This window comes from Rhineura floridana, chromosome 7, assembly GCF_030035675.1.
Source record: "Rhineura floridana isolate rRhiFlo1 chromosome 7, rRhiFlo1.hap2, whole genome shotgun sequence".
Taxonomy (NCBI): Eukaryota; Metazoa; Chordata; class Lepidosauria; order Squamata; family Rhineuridae; genus Rhineura; species Rhineura floridana.
In genome coordinates, this window is record NC_084486.1 from 145,879,334 (window position 1) to 145,907,037 (window position 27,704).

Sequence of the window (27,704 nt, forward strand, 5' to 3'; positions counted from 1 at the left end):
ATGCACAAGCTAGCCTATCTCCCACTGCTGACATATCCATACCTCCACCCCATGTTCAAAGCATGTCAGGAGGACCCTCCACATGAAACATGATCTCTTGACTAGCCTGTATGGCCCCTGGACCCTTATCATATGATTTTTTTTTAAATGCAAAAGTGGTTGTGGTAAACTTCTGAACAATTCTGTCTCTCTTTGGAAGGCCTGTAGGCAGCATTTTCAGTTTGCTAATTGTTTTTTTGGAGGAAAATGTAAAAAAGTTGTAAGGAAAAGCAACGATATTTGGAATACTACTTTGCTGTATAGGGAAGGAGGCGTTGCAACACACACACAAACATTTTTGTGCTTTAAACTTTGGCATTTACTGTATAGGACCAAACAGTAATGAATGCAACATCAATTAGTGCTGCTTGTGTTGTCCAAAGGTGTCCTGAACTTGTCAAATGTAGGGTCCACTCTGGATGGTATTCACTAGGCTGGAATCTGGTTCAATTGTAATGATAAATATAAAGACCTAACACAATTCCCCTAATCTTTACATCCCTTATGATTAGAGTTGATAATAATCAAATTATTATCTTACAGTTTTTCAACCATCCAGAGCCAGAACTCCAGCTAAGTTAGAAAGGCTTTCTATCTTAGAATGTTCTAGGTGGGTACAGACTGATTTTCTTATCTGCCTCTTCATTCCTTGTATAAAACAGTGAAAGTATGCTCTGGATGTGGTGCTCTTTCTCAACATGGCCACTTAAGAACATATAGCCTAGTTACATAGCTCAGCTAACAGTATGTCCTAGGATTGCATAGGTAACCTACATTACAGATGGATAAGAGTACGCTGCGGACTTTCCTTGGATATGTGAGAGTGTGGGGAGGCAAGATTTCACACCCACCCACCCATGTTTGTTTGTTTATTATTTGATGTATATCCCGCCCTTCCTCCTAGCAGGAGCCCAGGGCAGCAAACAAAAACACTAAAAACACTTTAAAACATCATAAAAAGACATTTAAATATATTAAAACAAAACAACTTTAAAAACATTTCTTTAAAAAGCTTTGAAGACTTTTTTAAAAAAAGGTTTAAAAGCGTATTAAAAAGCAATTCCAACACAGACATAGACTGGGATAAGGTCTCAACTTAAAAGGCTTGTTGAAAGATGAAGGTCTTCAGTACGTTACACCAAAAAATGGTTCTTTACATCTGGAGGAAGCTCCAATAATTCACCAGATGGGAGAGTAGAATATAAGTCAACACCTTTATTGATTACCAATATCTTTTGCAAAAGAGAGACTAGACTTTTCGGCTTGTGCCTGAAAACCAGTCTAAAGCGTGATTACATAGTCACAAGTGATATATGCTTTCAAAGCCCTCCTAAAGCAGCCCCTCCCTCTTGTTAGTAACTTTCCAAGCTTCTTCATTGTTTTGCATTAAGCTAACATCCTGGCCTTGATTGCTCACCCGTGCTGTTCCTACCTCCCCCTGGCGCGATGCATTCCAGTGAGCCATTACCTACTTAGATAGTGTCCCGTTACATGGGATGGGTAAACTAGCATTCAAGTATCAAACACCAACTGAACATTTAGCATCCACAGGCACCTTGGAATTTTGTTTGCCTGGTTCTATGTTATATCAGGTTAACCCATTCTGTACCGTGTCAAATTAACACTGCATGTACTATAATTCCCAAGCTGTGCCTAATTTCATTACAAGTAGGCTCCCAAAAGATAACAGAGGTGGCACCTGTCTAATATTTAAGGGGAGGGAATTCCACAGGGTAGGTGCTGCCACACTAAAGGTCCGTTTCCTATGTTGTGCAGAACGGACCTCCTGATAAGATGGTATCTGCAGTAGGCCCTCACCTGCAGAGCCAGTGATCGACTGGGTATATATGGGATAAGACGGTCTTTCAGGTATCCTAGTCCCAAGCTGTATAGGGCTTTGTACACCAAAACTAGAACCTTGAACTTGGCCTGGTAGCAAATGGGCAGCCAGTGCAATTCTTTCAGCAGCGGGGGGACATGTTGGCGATACTCTGCCTCAGTGAGCAGTCTCGCTGCTGCATTTTACGCCAGCTGCAGCTTCCAGACCAACCTCAAGGGCAGCCCCACAGAGCACATTACAATAATCCAGCCTTGAGGTTACCAGTGCGTGGACAAAAGTGGTCAGGCTATCCCAGTCCAGAAACAGCTGCAGCTCTCTTACCAGCCAAAGCTGGTAAAAGGCACTCCTAGCCACAGTGGTCCCCTGAGCCTCTAGTGACAAAGATGGGTCCAGGAGCACCCCCAGACTATGAATCTGCTCTTTCAGAGGGAGTATGACCCCATCCAAAGCAGGCAACTGACCAATTATCTAAACTCAGGAACCACCAACCCACAGCGCCTCCAACTTGCTAGAATTCAGACTCAGTTTACTGGCCCTCATCCAGCCCACCATTGAGTCCAAGCACCAGTCCAGGGCTTCCACGGCCTCTCATGATTCAGATATTACAGAGAAATAGAGCTGGGTGTCATCAGTGTACTGCTAATGCCTTGCCCCAAATCTCCTTTTGACCGCTCCCAAGAGCTTCATATAGATGTTAAACAGCATGGAGGACAAGATGGTACCCTGCAGCACCCCACAGCACAACTGCCAGGGGGCCGAAAGACAATTGCCCAATGCTATTCTCTAAAAACGACACCAAGTCAGCCCAGAAGGATACCACGGTCAATGGTATCAAAAGCCGCTGAGAGATCAAGTAAGAATAACAGGGTCGCACTCCCCCTCTCCTTCTCCCAATAAAGGTCGTCCATCAGAGCGACCAAGGCCGATTCAGTCCCATAACCCAGGCCTGAACCCAGACTGGAACAGGTTAAGATAATCTGTTTCATCCAAGAGTACTTGAAATTGCTGCGCCACAACCCTCTCAATCACCTTCCCTAAAAAGGGAGTATTTGCGACCGGTTGGTAATTGTCGCAAACCAATGGGTCCAGGGTGGGCTTTTTCAGGAGCGGTCGGATCACCACTTCTTTCAGGGTGGCTGGAACCACTCCCTCCTGCAATGATGCGTTGACCACACTCTGGATCCACTTGGTCAAACCCCCTTGGCAAGCTTTAATATGCCAAGAAGGGTAAGGGTCTAGAGGACACATTGCTGGCCGCATCATCGCAAGCATTTTGTCTACATCATCAGGCCGCATCAACTGAAACCATTCCCAAGAAGTTGCATATGTCATATATACTTTATGAACATATAGTAAACTTTTCAGAGTTTGTCCTGTGATAGCCCAGAGCTGGATTCTGCTAGTCTCTTATGTAATTCTTTTCCTTCCAATTATCTGACTAACACATACCAGAATTAACCACACTGGTAATGTGGACACTAATGGTGTAGTAAACATAAATGGTTAGTATTACTATTAATGCCTGTTCCACAACTATTGCTAAATAGTGTTAGAAGACCATTTGCCTACTAAGCCTTAACAAGTGAGCTATATAAAAGGGTGTTACAACTTGTAAATATCTGACTAAATCAAAAGCCAACAGAGAAGAGCATCCAATACACTCAGATGTGCTAGACAGATACAGAAGCTAGAGAACAAGAGAAGGCAGGAGAATGTTGGGCATACAGATATTTTTTATTGTTCTTCTTGTGGGCCTTCTGATTCTGCACTTCCTGAAACAGCTCTGGTCACGCAGACGCTACCCTCCTGGGCCTCTTCCACTTCCTGCCATTGGAAGCATATGGTGGACCGGGATCAGGCTTTATCAAGATATTCTCATTAAGGTACTTCTTTCTAAAATAAGTAGCTGAGTAAGAGAAGGCAGTCTTCGTAAAACCTCCTGGCACAAATTTGATACGGGAAATGAATATGTGATATCTAAGAACATAAGAACATAAGAAGAGCCTGCTGGATCAGGCCAGTGGCCCATCTAGTCCAGCATCCTGTTCTCACAGTGGCCAACCAGGTGCCTGGGGGAAGCCCGCAAGCAGGACCCGAGTGCAAGAACACTCTCCCCTCCTGAGGCTTCCGGCAACTGGTTTTCAGAAGCATGCTGCCTCTGACTAGGGTGGCAGAGCACAGCCATCATGGCTAGTAGCCATTGATAGCCCTGTCCTCCATGAATTTGTCTAATCTTCTTTTAAAGCCATCCAAGCTGGTGGCCATTACTGCGTCTTGTGGGAGCAAATTCCATAGTTTAACTATGCGCTGAGTAAAGAAGTACTTCCTTTTGTCTGTCCTGAATCTTCCAATATTCAGCTTCTTTGAATGTCCACGAGTTCTCGTATTGTGAGAGAGGGAGAAAAACTTTTCTCTATCCACTTTCTCAATGCCATGCATAATGTTATACACTTCTATCATGTCTCCTCTGACCCACCTTTTCTCTAAACTAAAAAGCCCCAAATGCTGCAACCTTTCCTCATAAGGGAGTCGCTCCATCCCCTTGATCATTCTGGTTGCCCTCTTCTGAACCTTTTCCAACTCTATAATATCCTTTTTGAGATGAGGTGATCAGAACTGTACACAGTATTCCAAATGTGGTATTTATACAACGGCATGATGATATCGGCTGTTTTATTTTCAATACCTTTCCTAATTATCGCTAGCATGGAATTTGCCTTTTTCACAGCTGCCGCACACTGGGTCGACATTTTCATCGTGCTGTCCACTACAACCTTGAGGTCTCTCTCCAGGTCGGTCACCGCCAGTTCAGACCCCATGAGCGTATATGTGAAATTAAGATTTTTTGCTCCAATATGCATAATTTTACGCTTGTTTATATTGAATTGCATTTGCCATTTTTCCGCCCATTCACTCAGTTTGGAGAGGTCTTTTTGGAGCTCTTTGCAATCCCCTTTTGTTTTAACAACCTGAACAATTTAATATCGTCAGCAAACTTGGCCACTTCACTGCTCACTCCTAATGTTTTAAATTGTTTTTAAAAGATGTATTTTAAATTGTATTTGTTTTAATTATTGTAAACCGCCCAGAGAGCTTCAGCTATGGGGCGGTATACAAGTTTAATAAATAAATAAAATAAGTTAATTAATGAACAAGTTGAAAAGTACAGGTCCTAATACCGATCCTTGAGGGACTCCACTTTCTACAGCCCTCCATTGGGAGAACTGTCCATTTATTCCTACTCTCTGCTTTCTGCTTCTTAATCTAGGAGACTTATGGTGTAACCTTTGGGGGGGGGTGTCCAAAGGCAGTTTAGCCACCCAATCCTAAGCTCTACTAAGCTGGGCAGAAGTGAGGTTAGGGGAATGTTCCTCTGCTCCTTCATCTTTGCTTTTTTGCTTTGCTTTTCCTAGTAATTTTTGTCCCATTGAGAACAATGGGAGAGAAACTACTGGGAGAGATATAGATCAGCTCCTGAGCTGGCATAAATTTCTTCAGGGCTTGGAGGAGTGTCAGGGGACCAGGAGGGCTTTGAATCTCTTGGATCCAAGCCATTTCCTGCCCCACGTCTTCTTTTATTTGACTTACTGACAATGGAGACGGGTGGAACCAGGGCAATGTTGGGCCAAGGCATTAGCAGACCCTGCAGTGGTAAGGAGAGTGAACTGCTAATGGATCCCCCTCTCCAACATCAGAACTCTGTCTCCTACACTGAAATTCCCATGTATCTATTCTATGGCTCCTGGGATGCCCATAGCCACCCAGATAAAAGGGGATATACACAAATGCTTAAAAGTTAATTCACAGAATGAATGGCCAGTGCCAACTGGACAAACCTCCTCTTGGGAAAAATTAAAGGGACAGGAAAGGCTAGGGATGTAGGTTGGAATTAAAACACTGGAAACACAAAATGAGAGAGGCCCAGAAAATGTTACCACCCCCCAAAAAAAGGAAGTGGAAAGAAAAAACTGGACAATGTATCAATGTCCAACGATTAGTGACTCTGTTTTGCTCAAAACAATAATATCTAGTAGAGGCACAATTCATACTCTTTGCAATGATATGTTAGGAGGCCTATTATTATAAAGTTCATAGTGACAGAGTAGTGAACTCTACTAGTAAGTGCTGTCATCAGCCACACCCATCTGGAACCTACCACACAGGTAGCTGAAGCACCACATGCTAAATTCAGGTAGATGGAACAAAGAAACAAAAACAATACAGGTATTTATGGATGCTGCCTGGTCTGTTGGCAACATAATTTTCTGTATGGTGCAATATACCTTAGAACAGCCTTTCCCAACCAGTATGCCTCCAGATGTTGTTGAACTACAACTCCCATCTTCCTGACCATTGGCAATGCTAGCTGAGTCTGATGGGAGTTGTGATCCAACAACATCTGGAGGCACACTGGTTGGGAAAGGCTGCCTTAGAAGATGCTGCTACACCATAAAATTACATAAAACCAAATCTTCCCACTTCTCCTTTCAGTAGATCCTCTGGCACAGCTCACAAGCTCTGCTTAATGAAGGAAGAAACCTGCAGACCACATACAAACAGAACAGGCCCCCTTCTAATCTCTTCCTTCTCACGACCAGCTCCTATATGTAATCTGCACAGATGTTATAAAGACAAGGGGTCAGTACTGAGCAATCCAAAAATCTATTATAAGCCACTTGTATCATATATAGTATCATATACTAAGGAATTTGATGGAGAAGTAGCTTCTAACAATGATTATGTCATCTGCCTCCCTTATATAGAGGGGCTGGGCAGTCAGAATGGTTTTTGACAATAGCTGTGCACAAGAGTGCACACGGAAATAGCAGATCTGTACCCATGTGTGCGATAACATTCTGGTGTATAAATGACCATGTGGGTACATCTCTGATGTTTCTATGTGCACTCTTGTGCACATTTGTCCACACAGGAGTGCCCTCCATTGAACTCTGTTTCAGTGTTTCCCATTCACACTAGTGAATATTTCTTGATGGGATGTATTCACACTGTATATTGTTGTCCCCTCTCCTACATTACAATGGTGCAGAGGAAAGGGCTAAACCCCTTTCCTAGCACTGTGGTTTCAATCTGAATCAAGCTCACCCCATTTTATTTTCTTTAAAAAAGCACTGGAAACCAAGTCATGGCCCTCTTGCCATGTCATCCAGTGGCACCTTAAGACTGAAAATAAAACTAGGAGGGAGAATGATTATTAATTTATATCCTACGTTTCTGCCATGGAAAGAGAAGACAGCTGGACATGACTAAAAAGTGCAAAGTTGAAAGAACCTGAAGTTCACATATTAACTTGAAAGAACTGAGCTTGAGTGTGACCATTGTCTCTTCTCTATTTTGATCCAAATGGCAGTCGACAAAGCAAAATGGAAACACCGAGCGACCTGTGACGCCTTTCCTTAAATCTGTAAAAAATGAAAAGGGTAAGTGTCAAGAACTCACAAGTTCCTACTGGAGTCAACTCCCAAGCCGAGGGCAATTGATCCCGGCGAGGCACAACCTGTGCCTCCCTTACCAGGGATGAGTTAAACCAGCAACAACCCTGCAAGGTAGGTAGACTGCCACCACCCCTTAAACCTGGTCACCCACTCTGGGCCAAGGGGAAACCCAAAGTGTCAGAAACAGACCTGCCAAAGATTCCAAATGACAAGAGCCAAGAATGCACTCCTTGTTCTGGAGCCTTAAGGCAAAATACCCAACTAGACTGTAGTCTGTGGCTAATTGGCCAAGGTGATGGATTCAGAGGCAATTTTCTTCTGAAATGAACACACACTGGTAAATAAGAGGCAGCTTTATTAAAACAAAATAGAAGTGCAAAAACAGAACAGCAAAATAATTCCTTAAACCAAACACCCCCAAGGGTTAGGTCAAATACAAAAGGCAAAGAGTTCAAGTCACAGGTAACAAATAACACAGCATCTAACCTAATCTATACTCACACAATATAGGTAAACTAACAGAGTAACGTCTTGGTTCCACATCTCCCCAGAGAAGTATAGCCTGGATAGCAGATGAAAGGTGGAACCCCAACATCAGGTAGCACCAAACAACATTGGGGAACAGAGACCCAGAATGGTAGTTCTATTTTTCTGGGAAAAGGCTGGGCCTGGCAACCAAGAGGTCTTCTGTATCTTTAAAAGTCGTGCAGGGGGAAGGGAGAATTCCACCTTGTGGTTTTTCCCATTACAGGGTTGCAAGAACACCTGCGCTCGGCTGACTTTCTCTTCTCCTAAAGATACAGGATCAGTCTCAGGCCCTGAGCCTGGCAACCTTACTCCAAGGTTATGTACCTAGAATAATAAAATGACCTTAACTCACAGGAATTATTTAACTATCATTTTTAACTATCATTCTTCTTATCTCTAATCTTGTCATGCAATCCAGCCAAAGAAAGAAATTAATAACCTATTTTATCAAGATAAATCAGCTATAGTATCATGCAGCCTGCAATCATTTGCATGTTTACTCATAAGCAAGCCCCACTGTGATCAATGACGCTTACTTCCAAGCAGAGCTTGGAAAAGTTACTTTTTTGAACTACAACTCCCATCAGCCCAATCCAGTGGCCATGCTGGCTGGGGCTGATGGGAGTTGTAGTTCAAAAAAGTAACTTTTCCAAGCTCTGCTTCCAAGTAAACCAAAGTTAGCTTTAACTTAACGTGTTGGTTAGCTGAGAAAATTGCTTCCTGGTTCGCTTCTCCCACAGCAGCAGCAGATCCATTCCCCACAGGGAGCAGATTAAGGCTGCAATTCAGCACATGCCTACAGGGCCGGTTCTAAAGGGCAGCCAGGTTGAGCACTGGCCCAAGGGCCCTGGAGCTACAGGAGCCCCTGAGGGGCCCTCCACTCCCCTTCCGCGATCAGCGCCCCCCTACGCCTCCCACTTACCTGTCAGCTGGCTTTTTAGCATTGCCCTTAAAGAAGATGGCAGCCGCAGCTTCCCCAAGGTACTGAAGCCGCTGCCGCCATCTTAGTTGATGGCAGAGATGTGCGCGCGTAGCACGCACATGTGCCATCAACAAAGATGGCGGCGGGGGCTTCATTCGCCTTAGGGAAACCGCAGCCGCCATCTTCATTAAGGGCAATGGTAAAGACTAGACAGGTAGGGGGCCGTGGGGGAGGCACGGGGGGACCGCGTGCACACATACACACACCGGGGGGCCAGGGCAAGCTGATGCCCAAGGGCCCCCGCATGCCTGGAGCCGGCTCTGCATGCCTACTCAGAAGTAACCTCCATTGGGTTCAATGGAACTTACTCCCAGGTAAATGTGTATTGGATTGCAGCATAAGTTTGTTAATAAGAGAGAGAGAATTTTGTCTGAGCAGAGCTTGATAGAGAAGGGAAGACATTGCTTTGAATAATCTGTTGGTCTTATAACAAACCGAGGCAAGAAGCACCCATATACCTTCTGTGTTTGCAAATTATAATGCTTTGCATCAGGAATACTTTCAGATGCAGGGCGGGGGAAGGGAATCGGAGGGGAGAGAAGGCAGGAAGATCTCACAAACTTCTAAAGCCTCTTTTTTTAAGAAACAGAGAGAAAGGGCACAATTCTTCAACCCTTTCGAATGCTTTGCAACTAATGTGCCCCTCCTCCTCTCCTCCAAAACCTGAACTGATCATAGAATCATAGAATAGTAGAGTTGGAAGGGGCCTATAAGGCCATCAAGTCCAAACCCTGCGCAATGCAGGAATCCAAATCAAAGCATTCCCGACAGATGGCTGTCCAGCTTGAAGGCCTCCAGTGTTGGAGAGCCCACTACCTCACTAGGTAATTGGTTCCATTGTCGTATGGCTCTAACAGTTAGGAAGTTTTTCCTGATGTCCAGTCGAAATCTGGCTTCCTGCAACTTGAGTCCATTATTCCGTGTCCTGCCCTCTGGGACGATTGAGAAGAGATCCCGGCCCTCCTTTGTGTGACAACCTTTCATGTACTTGAAGAGTACGGTTGCCCCTGAGCACTCTCTCCGGCATTGTGGAGCCCGGTCTGCACCTTGGTACACCAGTGAGCTAAGGGCAATGAAACAGGCTGGACGACGGCTGGACGATGGCTAGAGCGGAAGTGGCACAAGATGTGCTGTGAGGCTGATCGTGCACGAGTAAAACATCATAACTGTGCCTACTGTGTGGTGGTGAGGCAGGTGAAGAAGGCCCACTTCTCTGCCTCCATCGCATCCTCAAGTAGCCGTCCGGTGGAGCTTTTCCATATTGTCAAGAGTCTGTTGACATCAACTCCCAAGAAATGGAGTTTTAGACCCTTCGGAGGCCCACTGTGAATTGTTTGCAAGGCACTTTGAGGGTAAAGTTGCTCGCCTCCCTAGCAGTCTTGATGCCCCCTCCACATCTACTGTAGTCCCCAATGAGGTGTCCAGTGCAAAGTCTGCTACAACTTCTTGGGAATGGTTTCAGTTGATGCGGTCTGATGACGTGGACAAAGTGCTTGCAATGATGCAACCAGCAAGGTGTCCTCTCGACCCTTGCCCTTCTTGGCATATTAAAGCTTCCCAAGGGGGTTTGACCGAGTGGATCCAGAGTGTGGTCAACGCATCATTGCAGGAGGGAGTGGTTCCAGGCACCTTGAAGGAGATGGTGATCCGACTACTCCTGAAAAAGCCCGCCCTGGACCCGTTGGTTTCTGACAACTACCGACCTGTTGCAAATACTCCCTTTTTAGGGAAGGTGATTGAGACGGTTGTGGCGCAGCAATTGCAAGTACTCTTGGATGAAACAGATTATCTTGACCCATCCCAGTTTGGGTTCAGGCCTGTTTATGGGACTGAATCGGCCTTGGTCGCCCTGATGGATGACCTTTATTAGGAGAAGGAGAGGGGGAGTGTGACCCTGTTATTCTTACTTGATCTCTCAGCGGCTTTTAATACCATTGACCATGGTATCCTTCTGGGCCGACTTGGTGAGCTGGGTATCAGAGGCACTGTTTTACAGTAGTTCCAATCCTATCTCCAAGGTCGCTCTCAGAGAATAGCATTGGGTGACTGTCTTTCGGCCCCCTGGCAGTTGTGCTGTGGGGTGCCAGAGGGTACCATCTTGTACCACATGCTGTTTAACAACTATATGAAGCCTTTGGGAGCAGTCATCAGGAAATTTGGGGCGAGGTGTCAGCAGTATGTTGACGACACCCAGCTCTATTTCTCCGTAACATCTGAATCAGGAGAGGTGATGCAAGCACTGGACCGGTGCTTGGACTCGGTGGTGGGCTGGATGAGGGCCAGCAAACTGAGTCTGAGTCCTAGCAAGACAGAGGAGCTGTGGGTTGGTGGTTCCCGAGTTCAGATAATTGGTCAGTTGCCTTCTTTGGATAGGGTTGTACTCCATCTGAAAGAGCAGGTCCGTAGTTTGGGGGTGCTCCTGGATCCATCTTTGTCGCTAGAGGCCCAGGTGACCTCCATGGCTAGGAGTGCCTTTTACCAGCTTTGGCTGGTGAGACAGCTGCGGCCTTTTCTGGTCCAGGATAGCCTGACCACTGTTGTCCGCACACTGGTAATCTCTAGGCTGGATTACTGTAATGCGCTGTATGTGGGGCTGCCCTTGAGATTGGTCCGGAAGCTGCAGCTAGTGCAAAATGCAGCGGCAAGACTGCTCACTGGGGCAGGGTATCGCCAACATGTCATCCCGCTGCTGAAAGAACTTCACTGGCTGCCCATTTGCTACCGGGCCAAGGTCAAGATTCTAGTTTTGGTGTACAAAGCCCTATACAGCTTGGGACCAGGATACCTGAAAGACCGTCTTACCCCTTATATACCCAGCCGATCACTGCGCTCTGCAGGTGTGGGCCTCCTGCAGATACCATCTTATCAGGAGGTCCGTTCTGCACAACAAGGGAAATGGACCTTTAGTGTGGCAGCACCTACCCTGTGGAATGCCTTCCCTTTAAATTTTAGGCAGGCGCCATCTCTGCCATTTTTTTGGCACCTTTTGAAGACTTTCCTCTTTCAACAAGCCTTTTTAGTTGAGACCTTTCCCAGTCTGCGTGTGTGTTAGAATTGCTTTTAATATGTCTTTTAATACCTTTAACCCTTTCTTAAAAGATGTTTTTAACATTTTTTTAATGTTTTTAACATTTTGTTTTAATGTGTTTTAAGGTCTTTTTATGATGTTTTAAAGTGCTTTTAGTGTTTCTGTTTGCCGCCCTGGGCTCCTGCTAGGAGGAAGGGTGGGGTATAAATAAAATAATAAATAAATAAAATAAATAAGAGTACTATCATATCTCTCCTCAGTCTTCTCTTCTCCAGGCTAAACATGCCCATCACCTCTGGGAGGGGATAAAAACCCCAAGAAGCAATAACATCCAATTCCTTCTAGGCTGGGTGATTTGAAGTCAAAATAGTCATTCCTGGGGTTGCAGCTGCCTTCCACCATCCCCCTGTGTAAGCGCCTTCTCTCACCCTCGGCACTGTCCTCCTATGTAAACTTCTCTCAAGTGCAGAGTCCCTTCACGCCACTCCCTCACACACACTCACACTGCACCGCTACAGATCTGCCACCATCCCCGCTACCGTGGGGAAGAAGGGGGCAGGAGCCCACCCGGGGCACATCCATACAGCGGAGGCCGCAGCGATATCCTCCCCAGGAGTGCTAGCCCAGGGAGGAGGAAGAGGTAGAGCCACACTGCGAGGCAAGAGACAGGCTTTAGGCCAGGGTGGGGAAATATCTGCTTAATTCTGACCCCACCCCAGAATTCAGCAGATTTTTCGTCGGTTTCTGGCGGTGTCTCACCTCCTCTTCCTTTTCCTCCTCCATCTGCTTGGGGAAGTTTTGCAGAAGCCTCTGCTGTAAGCCCCTCCCCTCCCCTCCCGCCTCCTCCTTCACCCTGGTGTGTGCGTGTGTGTGAGTGGGTGGGGGACTGGAGGGAGCCAGCAGGGGGCTAGCTGCAGGAAAAGTAATGGGAGGAAGTCCCAAAGTGTCCCCCCTCCAAAACACACCTGACTAGCAGACAGACTGATTCTGCATCAGCATTGCAGTTAGGGATGGGCGAATCTGGCAGTTTTGGTTTCTCTCATTTATCCAGTCTTAAGCTCAGTTCTTCACATTTCCACATGTGCCTTTTTTAAAAAAAAAATAAGTTTGCGATTAAAAAAGAAAAGTCTTCATGAAAATTCATTAACATTTTAGTACAAATTTCCTGTAAGGTACACACCTTTGTGTACAATTTTGCCTAATATAGACATTTTTCCAAAGTAATTTTCCCTAATACATGTTTGTATACTCACTAATATATGCATTTTTATGCCCACTTTTCCTTAGTATTTGCCTTTTTGTACACATTACTTGGCTGAAAAATGCACCGTAAAATTCAGAGGTAAATTCTGAAGGATAGCTGTGTCATGGTTCTCTTTTGGAAACTGCAAATTAGGTAGTGCCTTTTACTTGCAAACTGGAAATAATTTCTCCTTCGTCTCCAGCTGCAGTGGTTAATTTCTTAAAGAATGGGTAGCTTTTGTATGTATAGGCACACATTGCTTTCTAGAACCATAAAATTTTAGAGCTGGAAATGACTTTGGAAGTCATCCATACCAGTCCCATGCTTAATTCAGGAATCTTACAACAACCCTGGCAGATGTCTGTAGAACCTTTGTAGCAGAGGAGATTCCCATCACCTCCAGTTGCAGTCTGTTCCACTGTCAAATAGCTCTTGTGATTAGGAAGTTCAGTCAAAATCTGCCTCCTTGCAGTTTCCACCCAATAGTTATAGTTCTGCACTCTGAATAAAGAAAGCACACAGAAACAGGGTTATGTTTTTTAATTCATTTATAGGCTGAAAATGTAAAACGTATTTTATTGTGGATATCTGCAGGTAATTTCTCACTGGTTTTTAATGGCTACAGATCTTGTATTTTCAAACGGACCCATCTGGAAGCAGCAGAGACAGATTGGACAACTTACTGTGAGGAAGCTGAAAGCAAGGAAGCAAGGCTTGGAACACCAAATACAAGAGGAGGCCCATCAGCTTGTGGGGACTTTTGCACATGTGAAAGGTATGCAATAACTAGATTGTTTTATTTATTTATATATTAAAGTAAAATATCAGGGCAGTTCACAGCAATATAAAACCATAAAAAAGCATTAAAATGACTGGCATGATTAGGATAATCATGAAATGGTTATGCTGGCAGATATCCTACTCAGATGTTTTTGTTTATCATTCCTGCATATTTTTGAGTGGGATCTGATGCATATTTAATTGCCTTTTTAATAATTTTTTTAAAGTTCTTTAGTCCCACCATGAAATTTTACTCTCAATATTAACATGAGAACTGGATTAATATGTCTACAAACAACTCCATTTACAGGGCAGCCACTTGACCCCTTGTTATCCATCACTAATTCAGTGTGCAATGTGGTGTGCGCTGTGGTTTTTGGACATCGGTATTCTGTTGAAGACAAAAACTTCTGGAAACTGACTGAAGCTATTGATTTTGCCTTCAAATGTGGAGGTAGCTTCATTTTTACTGTAAGTAGACTTCTTCTTACCCGCTGAGTCAAGCAGGTATCCCCAGAGCCACAACCTCATTTCAGCATTCCAGCATTCAGAGAGACACTATGGTTGGTCTTAGATGAGGGGGACCTGGGCTGAAATGTCCCCTCCGTCTTGGGGCAGTCACTATCCCTCAGTCAAGCCTATTTCACAGAGATATTATGGGGATGAAAGAGGTAGAGGACCGTTTAATGAGCTCTTTGGAGGAAAGTTGGGATAAATGTATAACTAATGATGATACTTATCACTTGTAGAGTGTTTTCAAGTGTTCACATGCATTATCTTATTGTAAAATGGACTGCCTTCAAGTCGATCCCAACCTATGGTGACCCTATGAATAGGTTTTTCATGGTAAGCGGTATTCAGAGGGGGTTTACCATTGTCTCCCTCTGAGGCTGAGAGGCAGTGACTGGCTCAGGGTCACCCAGTGAGCTTCATGGCTGTGTGGGGATTCGAACCCTGGTCCCCCAGGTCGTAGTCGTGTTCATGAAACTAGATATTAGACTTACCTAATATTATTTGATTGGTTTAGAAATGCTGTAGGAGGGTGTAACCTTTATGTAATTCTGTGGGAAAATTGTATGATTGGTGAAATGATGTCACATGCTGTGCTTAATACTGTGTAAAAGACCTATGCAGACAGTGCCATGTTGCAGTCCTTGCTAGATGCTCTAGGGAGGCTGTCCTTGCGTATGCTCACATACAATAAAGGGCTACTTTCTGCCTGGAGCCTGTGTTCTCTAAATTGTTCAAGAACCCCCTGTCCAAGAACCCAAAATTCCCCGTCAGTCCTGTAAGGCACATCCATGTTGTCATCTGCCATACTGGAGATGGTGGCGAGACTATGGCTGAGAGAAAATGGCTTGCCTAAGGCCAGCTTGTGATTTCACAGTTCATAGAAGAAGATTCAAACTCAGTTTCTTGATTCGTAGCTCTGTTCCTTGGCCACTGCACTATACCGGTTCACTCTAATTAATCATTCTCCTTAAAGTTAATTCACTAATAGGCAAAAGAATCTTGCAGTTTAAGAACGTACCTATAGCCAAAAGATATTTCTACCAAACTCCAAAGATGGAAAATTACATTTTTGTATGTTTGTTGGTGTTCTTACTTTGCTTCTTTCCTGTGTTACTACTGTTTCTACAGAGTATCTAACCTAGAAAATTATATTTCTCTCATTATTCATCCTAGAAAACTGTGTCAAATTTTTATTAATTTCAAAGCCTTTTTATTGGTCAATGTCGTATGATGGTAAAGATAGCCTTTTCTATTTTGGGCACATTAACAGTCGAATCTGAAACTGCAGATTGATGTAAAATCAGACTGATTACAATATGTTGCTACTTAAGCAATGATTCCAGCTGTTGGAAAAAACAAACTTAGCCTGCGCAAGATGAATGTTTTCAGCCTGCTGTGCTTAAACCACTCCAGGTAAGGAAAGGAGGGCTTGGTCAATTAAAAAGAGAGCACACCTAGAATTTTGCTAGAACATATTTCACCCCCCACTGTTTTATCTTGTGCAAACTGAGACAATTCCTCATGTCCACTGGAGACTATTCTGCAGAATGGTCAGTGCCATTATTCCACAATTGTTTTTGGATTTTTTTATTGTAAACTATTCTGTACGTCACATATTCACAGAGACAGAAGCAAAAGAAAATGATTTACCGAACTATAGGAAACTTCTCTAAAATTCCAAAGTAAATCATACATATTTAAAGTGACAATCTGAACAATATCAACTGACTTAATATTGTTACTTCCTCCCTGCTAAAACAAGATCAGCACAGCACATGTCTTGTGTCTGTTCTTTGGGCTGATTGCAGGTATTGCCACCACTCACCATATGCTCAGAAGCACATGTTAAATTCTCCAAGCTACACAGGAAGTGGATTGGACTGTGAAAGACCAACCCAAATTGCATTTGCATTTTGACCAATTTGTAGGGCAGTACAATATCTCAAAGAGGAGGTCAGGTCTCCTGCTCCCCTGGTGCATTCACTATAGCTGCCCAATTTCCCTGCTTTTTAAAGTTTGATAGAAATATCTGTTGGCTATATATATGTTCTTAAACTGCAAGGGTTTTTTTTTTGCCTGTTAGTGAATTTCCCTGCTTTTTAATCCAGGAGGTAAGAAATGGGATCCTGTGCAAGTTTGCTGAGAATGGATTGATCATTTGCATGCGTATTGAGTTCAGTGGGATTTACGCCAATGTAATCATGCTTAGGATAGGTAAAACTGAAAAATGTATAACAATAGTAATAAGCCTGCAATCGTATACTGCATGGTAGGGAACTTGCAGCCCTTCAAACATTCTTATTTATTTATTTTATTACATTTATATACCGCCCCATAGCCAAAGCTCTCTGGGCAGTTTACTGCCTTCCACCATTCCTGGCCATTGGCCATACTGACTGGGGTTGATGGGAATTACACAAGATCAATATCTGAAGAGCTACAGATTCACATTCCTGCCATACACACTTATCTGAGAGTAACTCCCATTGAACTCAATGAAGCTTAGTTCTGAGTAGACATGTATAGGATTATACTGCCAGTTATGTAACACAGAAAACCAAATTTCATACAGTGCTACAGATGAACTTCCGAGAAAATGGTAAGCAGATAAAGAGAACATCACATTCTGTAATGTAGTCCTTACGCAAAAACTAGGAGCGGCCATTGCTCTGTTGACTCTCTTCCATTGGAGGTGGCAAGATGGGCAGGAAGATTGCTAGGTGAGGCAGGAGAAGCTCTCATAAGCTGTTTACTATGCAGCTATACATCCCCACAGTCCAGAATTAATCTAGACTAAATGGGGTAGGTTCCCATAAAGTCACTATATCTCCATGAAGATATTCTAGGTTAGTGCTGGTACTGCCAAAGGCAACAGAGACCCTATTTGCTTTGATTGCTTTTCTATATTGTGAATAAATATATTATGCAAGTTGTGGGAAAGCTACAAATTCCCATGTTCCAGCACTACAGTGCCAGTAATTTTGGAGTGGGTGATCAGTTCAGCTGCCAACTAAAATGGGTTTTCATTTACAACTTTCACCAGAATAAACTTGTGGATATGGGAATCAGAAAAAGCTGCTTCACTCACTGAGAGTCAAATGAGTGGGCCAGTTCTTGAGAATAATCTAGGCCAGTCTTCCCCAACACAGTGCTCTCCATAGGTTTTGAACTCCTGATCCCAGCTGCACCAGCCATTATGTCCAAAGGAGAAGGATGACAGGAGCTGAAGTCCAAAACTTCTGGATGGCAGCAGGTTGGGAAAAGCTGATCTGAACGATGATACCAAAATTATAGCTCAAAGAAGGTGGGTCATCATGGACCACATCTTACTGGGCCTCTCCGTGGTAATGACAGGATTTTGCTTTCACCTTTCTTGTAGCTGTATGAAATGTTCCCATGGGTTATGAAACGACTTCCAGGGCCACACAAGAAGGCATTGTCCTCTAGGGACTTTGTGCTTTCATTTGCAAAAGACGAGATAAAGAAGCATAAGGAGCATTATTCCCGGCGTGAGCCCCAGGATTTCACTGATTTCTATCTACTTCAGATGAAGAAAGTAAGTACCTGATTTGTATGTGAATATTGTTAGTCCCAAGAGTCATGGCATCCCCTGCAGGGCCACCATCAGGATTTTCTCAGCCTCTGATATTATTTGCATTCGGGCCCCCACCTCCCAACACCACTTCCCACATATTATTGTAAACCACTAAAATGGATTATAATCTCCAACATGTGCATGGATTGAAAATACTGGAAAAAATAGATGTTTTCATAAATTTGATTGTGAATATGATTGAATGGCTGAGGGTTTAAAATACCACCTAGTGACGGTTAAAGGATATTATTTGTATAATTGTAATCCTTACAATTACTAATGATTAGTTCCTATTGCACACTAAAACATGTACTAAAACTACAGAAAAGATATATTTTTTATCACCCTGGTTATGTGAATTTTATTTCTTGTTATAATATTAATGTTCACTTTAAGGATGGGGGAGAAATTCAGTTCAGTTTGCATTTAAAGGCGACCATGTGAATGTGTACAAAAATGCATGTACTGAGGTAAAGTAAGCATAAACATGGATAGATCTGTGAAAATATGCAGAAATGTGTATATTAGGCAAAATTACATGCAAAATGTATTTATTAGGAGAAATGTGCACTGAACTGATGGATTTGCATGAGGACTTTTTTTTTAAAAAAAAGAAATTTGCAAACTGATGAGGAAATGTGAAGAACTGAACTTAAGACTGGAAAAAAGAGACATAGAGAGAAACCAAAATTACCAGATTCGCCTATTCCTGTTTCTGTTCCTCCAAGGAGACTAAGCAGCTTTATCGGGCAGGACCATACCTGCTAATGACAGCCCCTCTTTTGACAGGCAAACACAGGGATACAACAATAGTTCATTTGTTCATGAGAATTCTTTGGATGTGACAGAGAGCGATTGGAAACCTGGTGTCATGTATTCTGCCATTGTAGATGAGAATTCTGACCCTGGGTCCTTGATCCTGCTGGTGGTGTGCCATGATTAGGGAAGAGACCATAGATCAGCAGTGAAGCTCACATGTCACACATGTAGGACATCCCAGGTTTGATCTCTGCCACTTCCAGATAACTGGGCTGAGGAAGACCACCATGCCTGATATCCTGAAGAGCTGCTGACAGTCAGAGTACACAGTAATGGATTAGATGGACCAATGGACTGACTGGTATAAGGCAGCTTCCTATGACTGCCCACAAAGCTCAAGCCAAACCAGATGTGATGCAGGAGATCTTGGAAATAAGATCTTTGGTGCATTTGTGTGTGTACTGTATGTGTAAAAGTAGTCATGAGGGACTTGGCCCCACATGGGTTCCAATTTGGACCACAAGGGCATTTTCCCCAAACCACAGCTACCTTCCCCACACCTCATGTCACTTGGGAATTCAGTTGTGGGGCATCTAAACACGTGGCTGGATTGGCTGCATGATAGAGTTCCCTATGGGAAACCCAAAGACACAGCTGATCCAGCAGAAAGCTGGCAAAGCCCCTTGTGCTGCATTTCCCAAGTGGACAACAACCAGGTGGGTGGCTGTCAGGTGCTTGGGATGTGCTGCGCAAGGGACTTTAACAGGTGGGCAGGACAACTCACCTGCCCTAAACCCGATGTTGTAATGACATCAGGTAATTGACAGGTGTGTTTTCCTGTCACAGTTGGCCTGTGGGGGTGCAGAGAGATAGCAATCTGGCCTGCTGGGCCAAAAAGATTCCCCACGCCTGCTTTAAAAGGCAGTTGTTTGGAAGCACTTAGCTGATGATCCTGTGTGTTCCAGGTTTAATGAAAGGAATATGTAATTAACATGCAACTGTAGGTGGTACCAGTTGTTTTCAGTGTAGAAGCCTCAAGACATGATTTCCCAATTTGTTGTGAAAATATTTGAGCAAGGGCTCAGGAGGCCAAAGATTAAGGTGGAGACAATAGGCATTCGGAAGGGCTGATAACTCAGTGTAATGTAGACTTGGGAATGTGATTCACCAGGCCTTTGAAAATGGCAGGGGCTTCTCATGTGTCTTCCTATGGACGGAATGAAGTCTCATCTTGCAAGCACAGGATATCTGTGTCAAAAGTAAAGGAAAAGAAAATTGATTTCATAGCAATATACTGTATTAATTAAACCACAAGATGGTATAACTATTACATGAAAGGTTTAGTGCATGCTAGATTTAAAGTTGTCTATAAATTGACTCTTGACCCTACTTAGAAAGTAAAGTATCATTATGGGATATGGGGGTTGAGATGTATGATTTCTGCTGATGCCCTTGCTAACCTCTGATTTGAGATCTGCAAAGGAAGAAACCTGCCCTACTGGTCAGACTAGTTCCATTTATAAGTTAATGGATTCAGCCAAGTCTGTCAAGTGCCTCCATTAACAAGTGTAAGAATCTGCCAGGAAAGCAGTGTGACCCATTAAGAACTCTTTTCAGGAGAGAGGCCTTCCCCTCCCCCCCACACAAAGAAGTAGTTTGTGTGTCTGTGTTAAAGTTAGTCTGAGGAAAGGCTGGGAGCTGAAATCAGACAGAGAGGTTCACTTGCTGTCTGTGTCTGAAGGCACCCCAAAATGATGGGTGATGGGGAGCAAGATCTGATGGACTGTTAATGCTGAGAACTCCTCCACCTTATGCTCAGGTTGTGGATATGTGTAAATAAAAACCAGACATCCTATAAGACACCACAGTCTCCACTGACCTTTCCAAGGAAACCAAACCCTAGGTAAGCACAAGAACCCCTGGAAGTCTCTCACCGCTCAGAGATTGGGGGATGCGCAACAGTATATAAAATATTAAAACATGATAGAATGACTGTTGCATGGAATAATTATGGCAGGCAAAACTAGCAGCAGTTTTAACTATTATGGAACACTAATTCCCCTTAGAAGTCCCACCTGTGAAAATGTGTTGAAATCTTACTGTGTCTGTTGGTATATAGCAGCTTTGTCTAAAGGTGAAAAGGGAGGCAAAGAGCTCCAAGCAGAGATTCCAAATTAACAGGTTCCTGTGGGATGAGGGGGAAAGTTGAGAAAGATAAATCCAGTGTATAGGATCCAGGAGGATCCCAACAGGAGATTATTTCAGGTAAGAATAGAGAAAAGGGGAATATGCTAAAAGTTGTTTTTATTGTTATGTGCCTTCAAGTCGATCACGACTTATGGCGACCCTATGAACCAGTGACCTCCAAGAGCATCTGTCATGAACTACCCTGTTCAGATCTTGTAAGGTCAGGCCTGTGGCTTCCTTGATGGAATCAATCCATCTCTTGTTTGGCCTTCCTCTTTTTCTACTTCCTTCTGTTTTTCCCAGCATTATTATATTTTCTAGTGAATCATGTCTTCTCATTATGTGTCCAAAGTATGATAACCTCAGTTTCATCATATTAGCTTCTAGCGATAGTTCTGGTTTAATTTGTTCTGGTTTAATTTGTTCTAACACCCAATTATTTGTCTTTTTCATGTCCCATAGTATCCCCAAAGCTCTCCTCCAACACCACATTTCGAATGAGTTGTTTTTTCTCTTATCTGCTTTTTTCACTGTCTAACTTTCACATCCATACAGAGATTGGGAATACCATGGTCTGAATGATCCTGACTTTAGTGTTCAGTGATACATCTTTGCATTTGAGGACCTTTTCTAGTTCTCTCATAGCTGCCCTCCCCAGTCCCAGCCTTCTTCTGATTTCTCGACTAATGCTAAAAGTAATACAAGAAATTCTGTATTGCTTCCATTCTTTTCCATAGCTCTGCAGAAGGTCTCTGTCCCTAGCATTTTTGGGGGCCCTGTGCAAAAGACCTTCAGCAACCTACATTGGATGTGCGTGGGTCCACCGCACCCTCATTTCTGCATAATCTCAAATGTTGAGGAAGAGCTGCTGCTTTCTTGTGCATTATTTTAGAAGGATGTCTGAGATGTCATTTTCTACCCCTTTCTAATGCCAGTGTGGGATTACTATTCCACTCCACAATTGTGTGCAAGGATTTCTGCACACTCACCTCTGGTGCTGGTATGGCCAGGCTGTAATTTGCTGTAAATGACATTCCGCATTTCTGTTGTTATCAGAGTGACCTTAATTCTACCTATAATGAAGAGAACCTGGCTCAGTGTATTCTTGACCTCTTTATCACAGGAGCAGAGACAACAGCTACTACTCTGCAATGGGCACTGCTCCTCATGGCGACTCATCCAGATATCCAAGGTGAGAGAGTTCTTCTGTGCAATGTCTTTCACTCAACAAGGATTTGGTTAAGGGGGTGAGGCCTTATGAAGTACAAAAACACACGCAACAAATTTCAGAACCAAAGCAGAATCTCTTTCCAATTTCCATCCGTATTTCTAATTAAAGGAACTATGAATGTGAACTGTTTCCCATTTCCCCATGCTTTGAATTGTATGTAGGGACTTGTTATGGGCTGGCATGTATGTAAATTTCCCATCTAAGAATCATAGAATCATAGAATAGTAGAGTTCGAAGGGGCCTATAAGGCCATCAAGTCCAACCCCCTGCACAATGCAGGAATCCAAATCAAAGCATTCCCGACAGATGGCTGTCCAGCTGCCTCTTGAATGCCTCCAGGGTCAGAGAGCCCACTACCTCTCTAGGTAATTGATTCCAAGAGCCTTCATAAGGTATGTATTCATTCAAATGTATACAATATTATATATCCAGGCATGCAGACCTCCTCATAGTATCCAGTCAAGCCTTGTAATGTCCAAACTGGAAAAAGTATTTCTGCTCCCCCCGCTTTGTCTAGTTCTGGGCAATCGGCCAATGTACTTTTGCTAGTAAAAACAAAGGAGATAGCATGTAGGAGCCACAGGAGGAAGTTCCTTGTATGGTGTGAACCACACCTACTTCTGGTTAAGTTGACTGGTTGAGTGGACTGGTTGTTGATGAACTAATTGTTGGGTTAGGTGGTCCCACTTGCTGCCTCTAGCATGTGGCATGTAGAGACAGCAGCTGATGAAACAGTAGTTGATAAGGAGATAGCCAAAGTCACAGCTGTTAAACAAGGCTATAGCCTTGAAACAGTCCTATGAAAGGGAGAGGATTTTCTGCAGCCAGCACCAGTCTTTCAGACTTGATCCAACATACTGCTGCTATGTTGCTGCTAGCCAGAGGTTACCCCCCTCCCCACAAGGATGAGATTATTCTATTTCTTTCCGGAAGAGATAGAAATATATTGAAATGTGCTAACAAGGAAATGTAACTTGTTTGGTGTTGGTTCCTTGCATTATAACTTCACAAATATTGCAATGTCAAATATTGTATAATGTATAGGTGGGGACTAACAGAACCTTATACTTTCAGATATGTTAACTGTATACTGCAATGTATACTGATGTATAAACCTAATATATAATCCTGAGCTAGAATATATGAAAGACCTAATGGTTAAGGCTACAGTAAGCATTATGTTTGCCATTATGGGCTTGTAATAAGTCAGGACTTTGACTGTGACCTATATGATTCTGATTTACTAGCTGAATCCAGATACACATGTACTTTGTATAAATAAGAACTGAATATATATATAATATTTTAAGAAACGCTGTAAAGACAATCCATTGTGGAACTCCTATTATTTTTCCTGATGCATTCTCAGTCCTAAGGAAGTCTTGGTGGGATTTCCACTTTGGTCTACCTGTTCAGACAAACTGCTGTCTGAGACTGCGCAAGCTTAAGTGATCATGAATAGCCACAGGGCTAAAAGGAAAGTGTGAGAACCCTCAGTCCTGTGCTTTCATAGGAAAGAGATCATTCAGGTGATTTCAGACTGTTTTATTCATAATTTATCTATCACAGTAGAATGCAACTACAACTGCAGGGATCTTATATCTACAGGAACACAACCATATTTTAAAGCATATTTCATTACCACGAGTCTCCCTCAAGATGCCACGATTTTCCACTTCACCTGTACAGTTCAAGTGTTGTTGTTGTTATGTGCCTTCAAGTCGATTACGACTTATGGTGACCCTATGAATCAATGACCTCCAACAGCATCTGTCATGAACCACCCTGTTCAGATCTTGTAAGTTCAGGTCTGTGGCTTCCTTTATGGAATCAATCCATATTTCAAATGAGTTGATTTTTCTCTTATCCACTTTTTTCACTGTCCAACTTTCGCATCCATACATAGATATCGGGAATACCATGGTCTGAATGATCCTGACTTTGGTGCTCAGTGATACATCCTGGCATTTGAGGACCTTTTATTTGGTTTTTTTTTAGTGTAATTGTTAAAGGCAATGTAAAAAAAAAAGGAATCTCAGTGATAATTGAGATTAGCAGAGTGTCCTGAATAAAGGCTCCTTTTCCACCATTTCCCACAGATAAGGTCCACAAGGAGATGGAAGATGTTTTGGATGCCTCACACTTAGTCTGCTATCAAGATTGGAAGAAGCTGCCATTCACCAGTGCTGTGATTCATGAGATCCAACGTGCCAAATATGCCTTCTTATTCAGAATCATCAGACAATGTGCAAAGGATGTAGACATCCTTCGCTTTCTCATTCCCAAGGTAAAGAAAATTGATATGGTTGTAATCTGTATTCTAAGAGAAAAGAGCAATGCAGGATAGCACTTTCAGAGATGTAGCCACACAGGAGCTTCTGTATAGCTCGTATCCTGGAGAGCAAGCAATTATGTACCTGTTTCCTTAAAAAGGTATTGCACAACCCCAGGTTTAATGTGTCACACACACCCTTTGTAGCCTGCATTATCTATGCTTGCTCCCTTACATGGATGCACATGAGGAATCAATAAGTGTTCATGTGTTTAATATTGTTATAGGATTAGGGGTTGTTCTGGATGAAGTCTTTGAGTCCTCTCCAAGCCTGTAATTCTTTTGTTTTTAAGATGTTTTAGAGTGTTTTTAGTTTTTTCGTTTGTTGCCCTGGACACCTGGGAGGAAAGGCAGGATATAAATTAAATAATAAATAAATAAATATCTGTACGTAAGACTGGGATCTGTAGCAGAGGGAACCACTAAACTAGTCAAACCAATCTCTTTAAGGTAATGGTCCCAATCAAGTCTGTATGGCTAAAGAGTTGGCCATGTTGCCATAGGAACCACTGGCTGGTGATGCTATTTGAGGAAGTGGGTAGGCATTCCCTACCCCTTACCTGTCGAGAGATCATCTTGTAGGTAGGAGAAAAATAGCCCTGGAGCCAGCCTTTGCTAGTCTTGTCTGGAGCTGGGAAGCTTGACTTACTCTCTGCTGAATCCAAAGCTATGGGTTTGGGAAGCCTCCATGGTAATCTAATGGAGAAGCAATATCTGTGGAGTGTTAATGCTGTGAGCCCTTCCATCTTATGTTCAGGTTGTATATATGTGCAAATAAAACCATCCCTGGCTGTCCTGGGCTCCTTTTGGGAGGAAGGGTGGGATATACATTTAATAAATAAATAAGACACCACAGTCTCCAGTGACCTTCATTCCAAGGCAACCAAACCTTGGGTAAGCAGTGCTTGGAGATTGGGATACATGCAACAACATACTTATAAAACACCTTTCTCCACCTCCATCAGGAGCAAAACTTCACAAACAACCCCTTACACTGAACTCTCTTTTGGTTTCACCAACGGTCATAGGATCTGTGTCAGATTCAAGAACGAGGATTTGATATAATGAATAATGTAGTTTTGGTTTATTCTAGTTGAGTTTTTTTTTTTACCATAGCAGTTTCACAACAGGGCACAGATGAATCTTCCCTAGCTTTTATTTTTGCAGTCTCCCCAAATAACCATTTTCCCCCAATTTTGCAAACTAGATAAGGTACAACTATGTAAATTCAACATTTACTGAAGAAGAAATGTGCAAGTTCCAGGTGAATGAAGTATATGTATAAAGGTTAGTACTGGCACAAAGAGGTAATATGATGACAGGGTGCTGGGCTGGATGCATTCTGAGTCCATTTCTGTTCCTTTCAGGGAAGTTTTATTAACCCAGATCTGCACTCTGTTCTTGATCCCAAACAATGGAAGACTCCTGAAAAATTCAACCCAAATAATTTTTTAGACGAAGATGGGAATTTTGTGGCTGGGGAAGAATTTCTGATGTTTGGTGCAGGTAAATGTAGCAGTAATTTATCATTTTTGTATTTGCTGGGTTGTTTCAAAGAGTAGTTTGTGTAGGGTTTTTGTTTATGTAAGGTTGTGTAAGAGGGTTTCTGTAAGAGGGTTTGTGTAAGGTTTTTGTTTTCAAAGAATAAAGGAATATTTGCTCCTCATAATGTTGGGTTTTGAAGACTGATAATTTGTCACTGAATTGCTGTCATGTAATGCATGAAATCTGTCAGTATTCTGTGTTGTTGTTAGTTTTGGGGCCTGGATAGTTTTCTTGTTGATCCTTCTAGTACTTAGAAGAGGAGTGGAAAGGAAAAGAAAAACACTCCAGGGGAATGACTGGCTACAAAGGTGGTGCCAACATGAGTGATTTGGATTCTGGGACCACAGCAGGGGCGTCACTACCAGGGTGCGGAGGGTGTGGCCCGCACCCAGGTGTCACCATGAGGGGGGTGACACCCAGAGCCGCCCGCCCCGCGCCATAGCCCGGCAAGGCTGCTCCAACTCCTCCTCAGAGGCGGGCAGGCGGGCGGGCAGGCGATACTGGGAACAGCGGCGGCGGGGCAAGGGAGGTGTTCCGGTGTTCCCAGGCCTTCTCTGGCTGGGTGCCCCTCTGGCGCGTGCCCTCCCAGGGGCATGGATGGGGTGGCTGGCCTCGAGTGTGCGTGCAAGCAAGCACGCACGCAAGCCCAGCCACCTCATCCATGCCCCTGGGAGGGCGCGCACCGGAGGTCTGCACCCCCCCGCACTCCCGCTAGTGACGCTGCTGGACCACAGGCTAAGCTTCCTGGAAGATGGACTGCTGGCAAGTGATGGGTTGCACCTCACAAGAACTTGGAAGACTGTGTTTGGCCACAGCATGAAGAACTTCATCAGGAGAGCTTTAAGCTGAATCCTAAGGGGGAGGAAGACATAAACAACTAACAAAGGCTTGTGCACAGTAACAGGAACTGAGGGAATGGCTCTAATGGGGCCCAGTAATAGTCTGTATAAAAATGTAGGAAGGAAACCAGGCCATAAATCACATGGTCTTTGATGTCTGTATACTAATGCCCAGAGTATGGGAAACAAACAGGACAAACTGGAACTCTTAATACAGAAGAGTAAGTACAACTTGATAGGTATAATTGAAACTTGGAGGAATGACTCTCATGACTGGAACACAGCAAATGAAGGATATAACTTCTTCAAAATGAACAGGAGGAATGGAGAGGGAGGTGGAGTTGTGCTGTATGTTAAAAATATGTATCCCTGCACAGAAATACAAGAGGATGAGCTTGGAAGCTCCAATGAGAGTATCTGGATTAAAATTAATGGGGCAAGGAATAAAAGGAACATGGTAGTTAGAGTCTACTACCAAACACACAATCAAGGAGAAGATGACAAAGAAACTGTTGCAAAGCACATTGCCAATGTTTCGAGGAAGCATGACGCAGTAGTAATGGGGGACTTTAATTACTCCGATATCTGTTGGGAGACAAATTCTGCCAAACACAGCCCCTCCAAGAAATTCCTGACTTGTGTTGGAGATAACTTTCTCCTACAGAAAGTGGAGGAAGCAACTAGAAGACCAGCTATCCTTGACTTGATTCTAACCAACAGAGATGACTTGGCAGTTAATGGGAATTCTGGGGGAAGGTGACCATGTTATACTGGAGTTCTTGATTTTAAAGGAAGCAAAATCTTAGAATA

At 43.4% G+C, this 27,704-nt stretch overlaps 1 protein-coding gene across 1 annotated transcript in view; it reads left to right on the forward strand.

Moving 5' to 3' along the window:
• Positions 1-3,591: 3,591 nt before the first annotated feature.
• The window catches only part of LOC133389581 (cytochrome P450 2J4-like), a 30,916-nt gene continuing 6,803 nt past the window's right edge, over positions 3,592-27,704 (forward strand). Inside the window, exons 1-9 of the mRNA XM_061637520.1 lie at positions 3,592-3,762; positions 7,248-7,317; positions 13,739-13,888; positions 14,204-14,364; positions 17,786-17,966; positions 20,155-20,162; positions 22,004-22,139; positions 24,278-24,465; positions 25,878-26,016. Of these exons, the coding sequence (XP_061493504.1) occupies positions 3,592-3,762; positions 7,248-7,317; positions 13,739-13,888; positions 14,204-14,364; positions 17,786-17,966; positions 20,155-20,162; positions 22,004-22,139; positions 24,278-24,465; positions 25,878-26,016 (1,204 nt within the window). The remainder of the gene's footprint in view (positions 3,763-7,247; positions 7,318-13,738; positions 13,889-14,203; positions 14,365-17,785; positions 17,967-20,154; positions 20,163-22,003; positions 22,140-24,277; positions 24,466-25,877; positions 26,017-27,704) is intronic.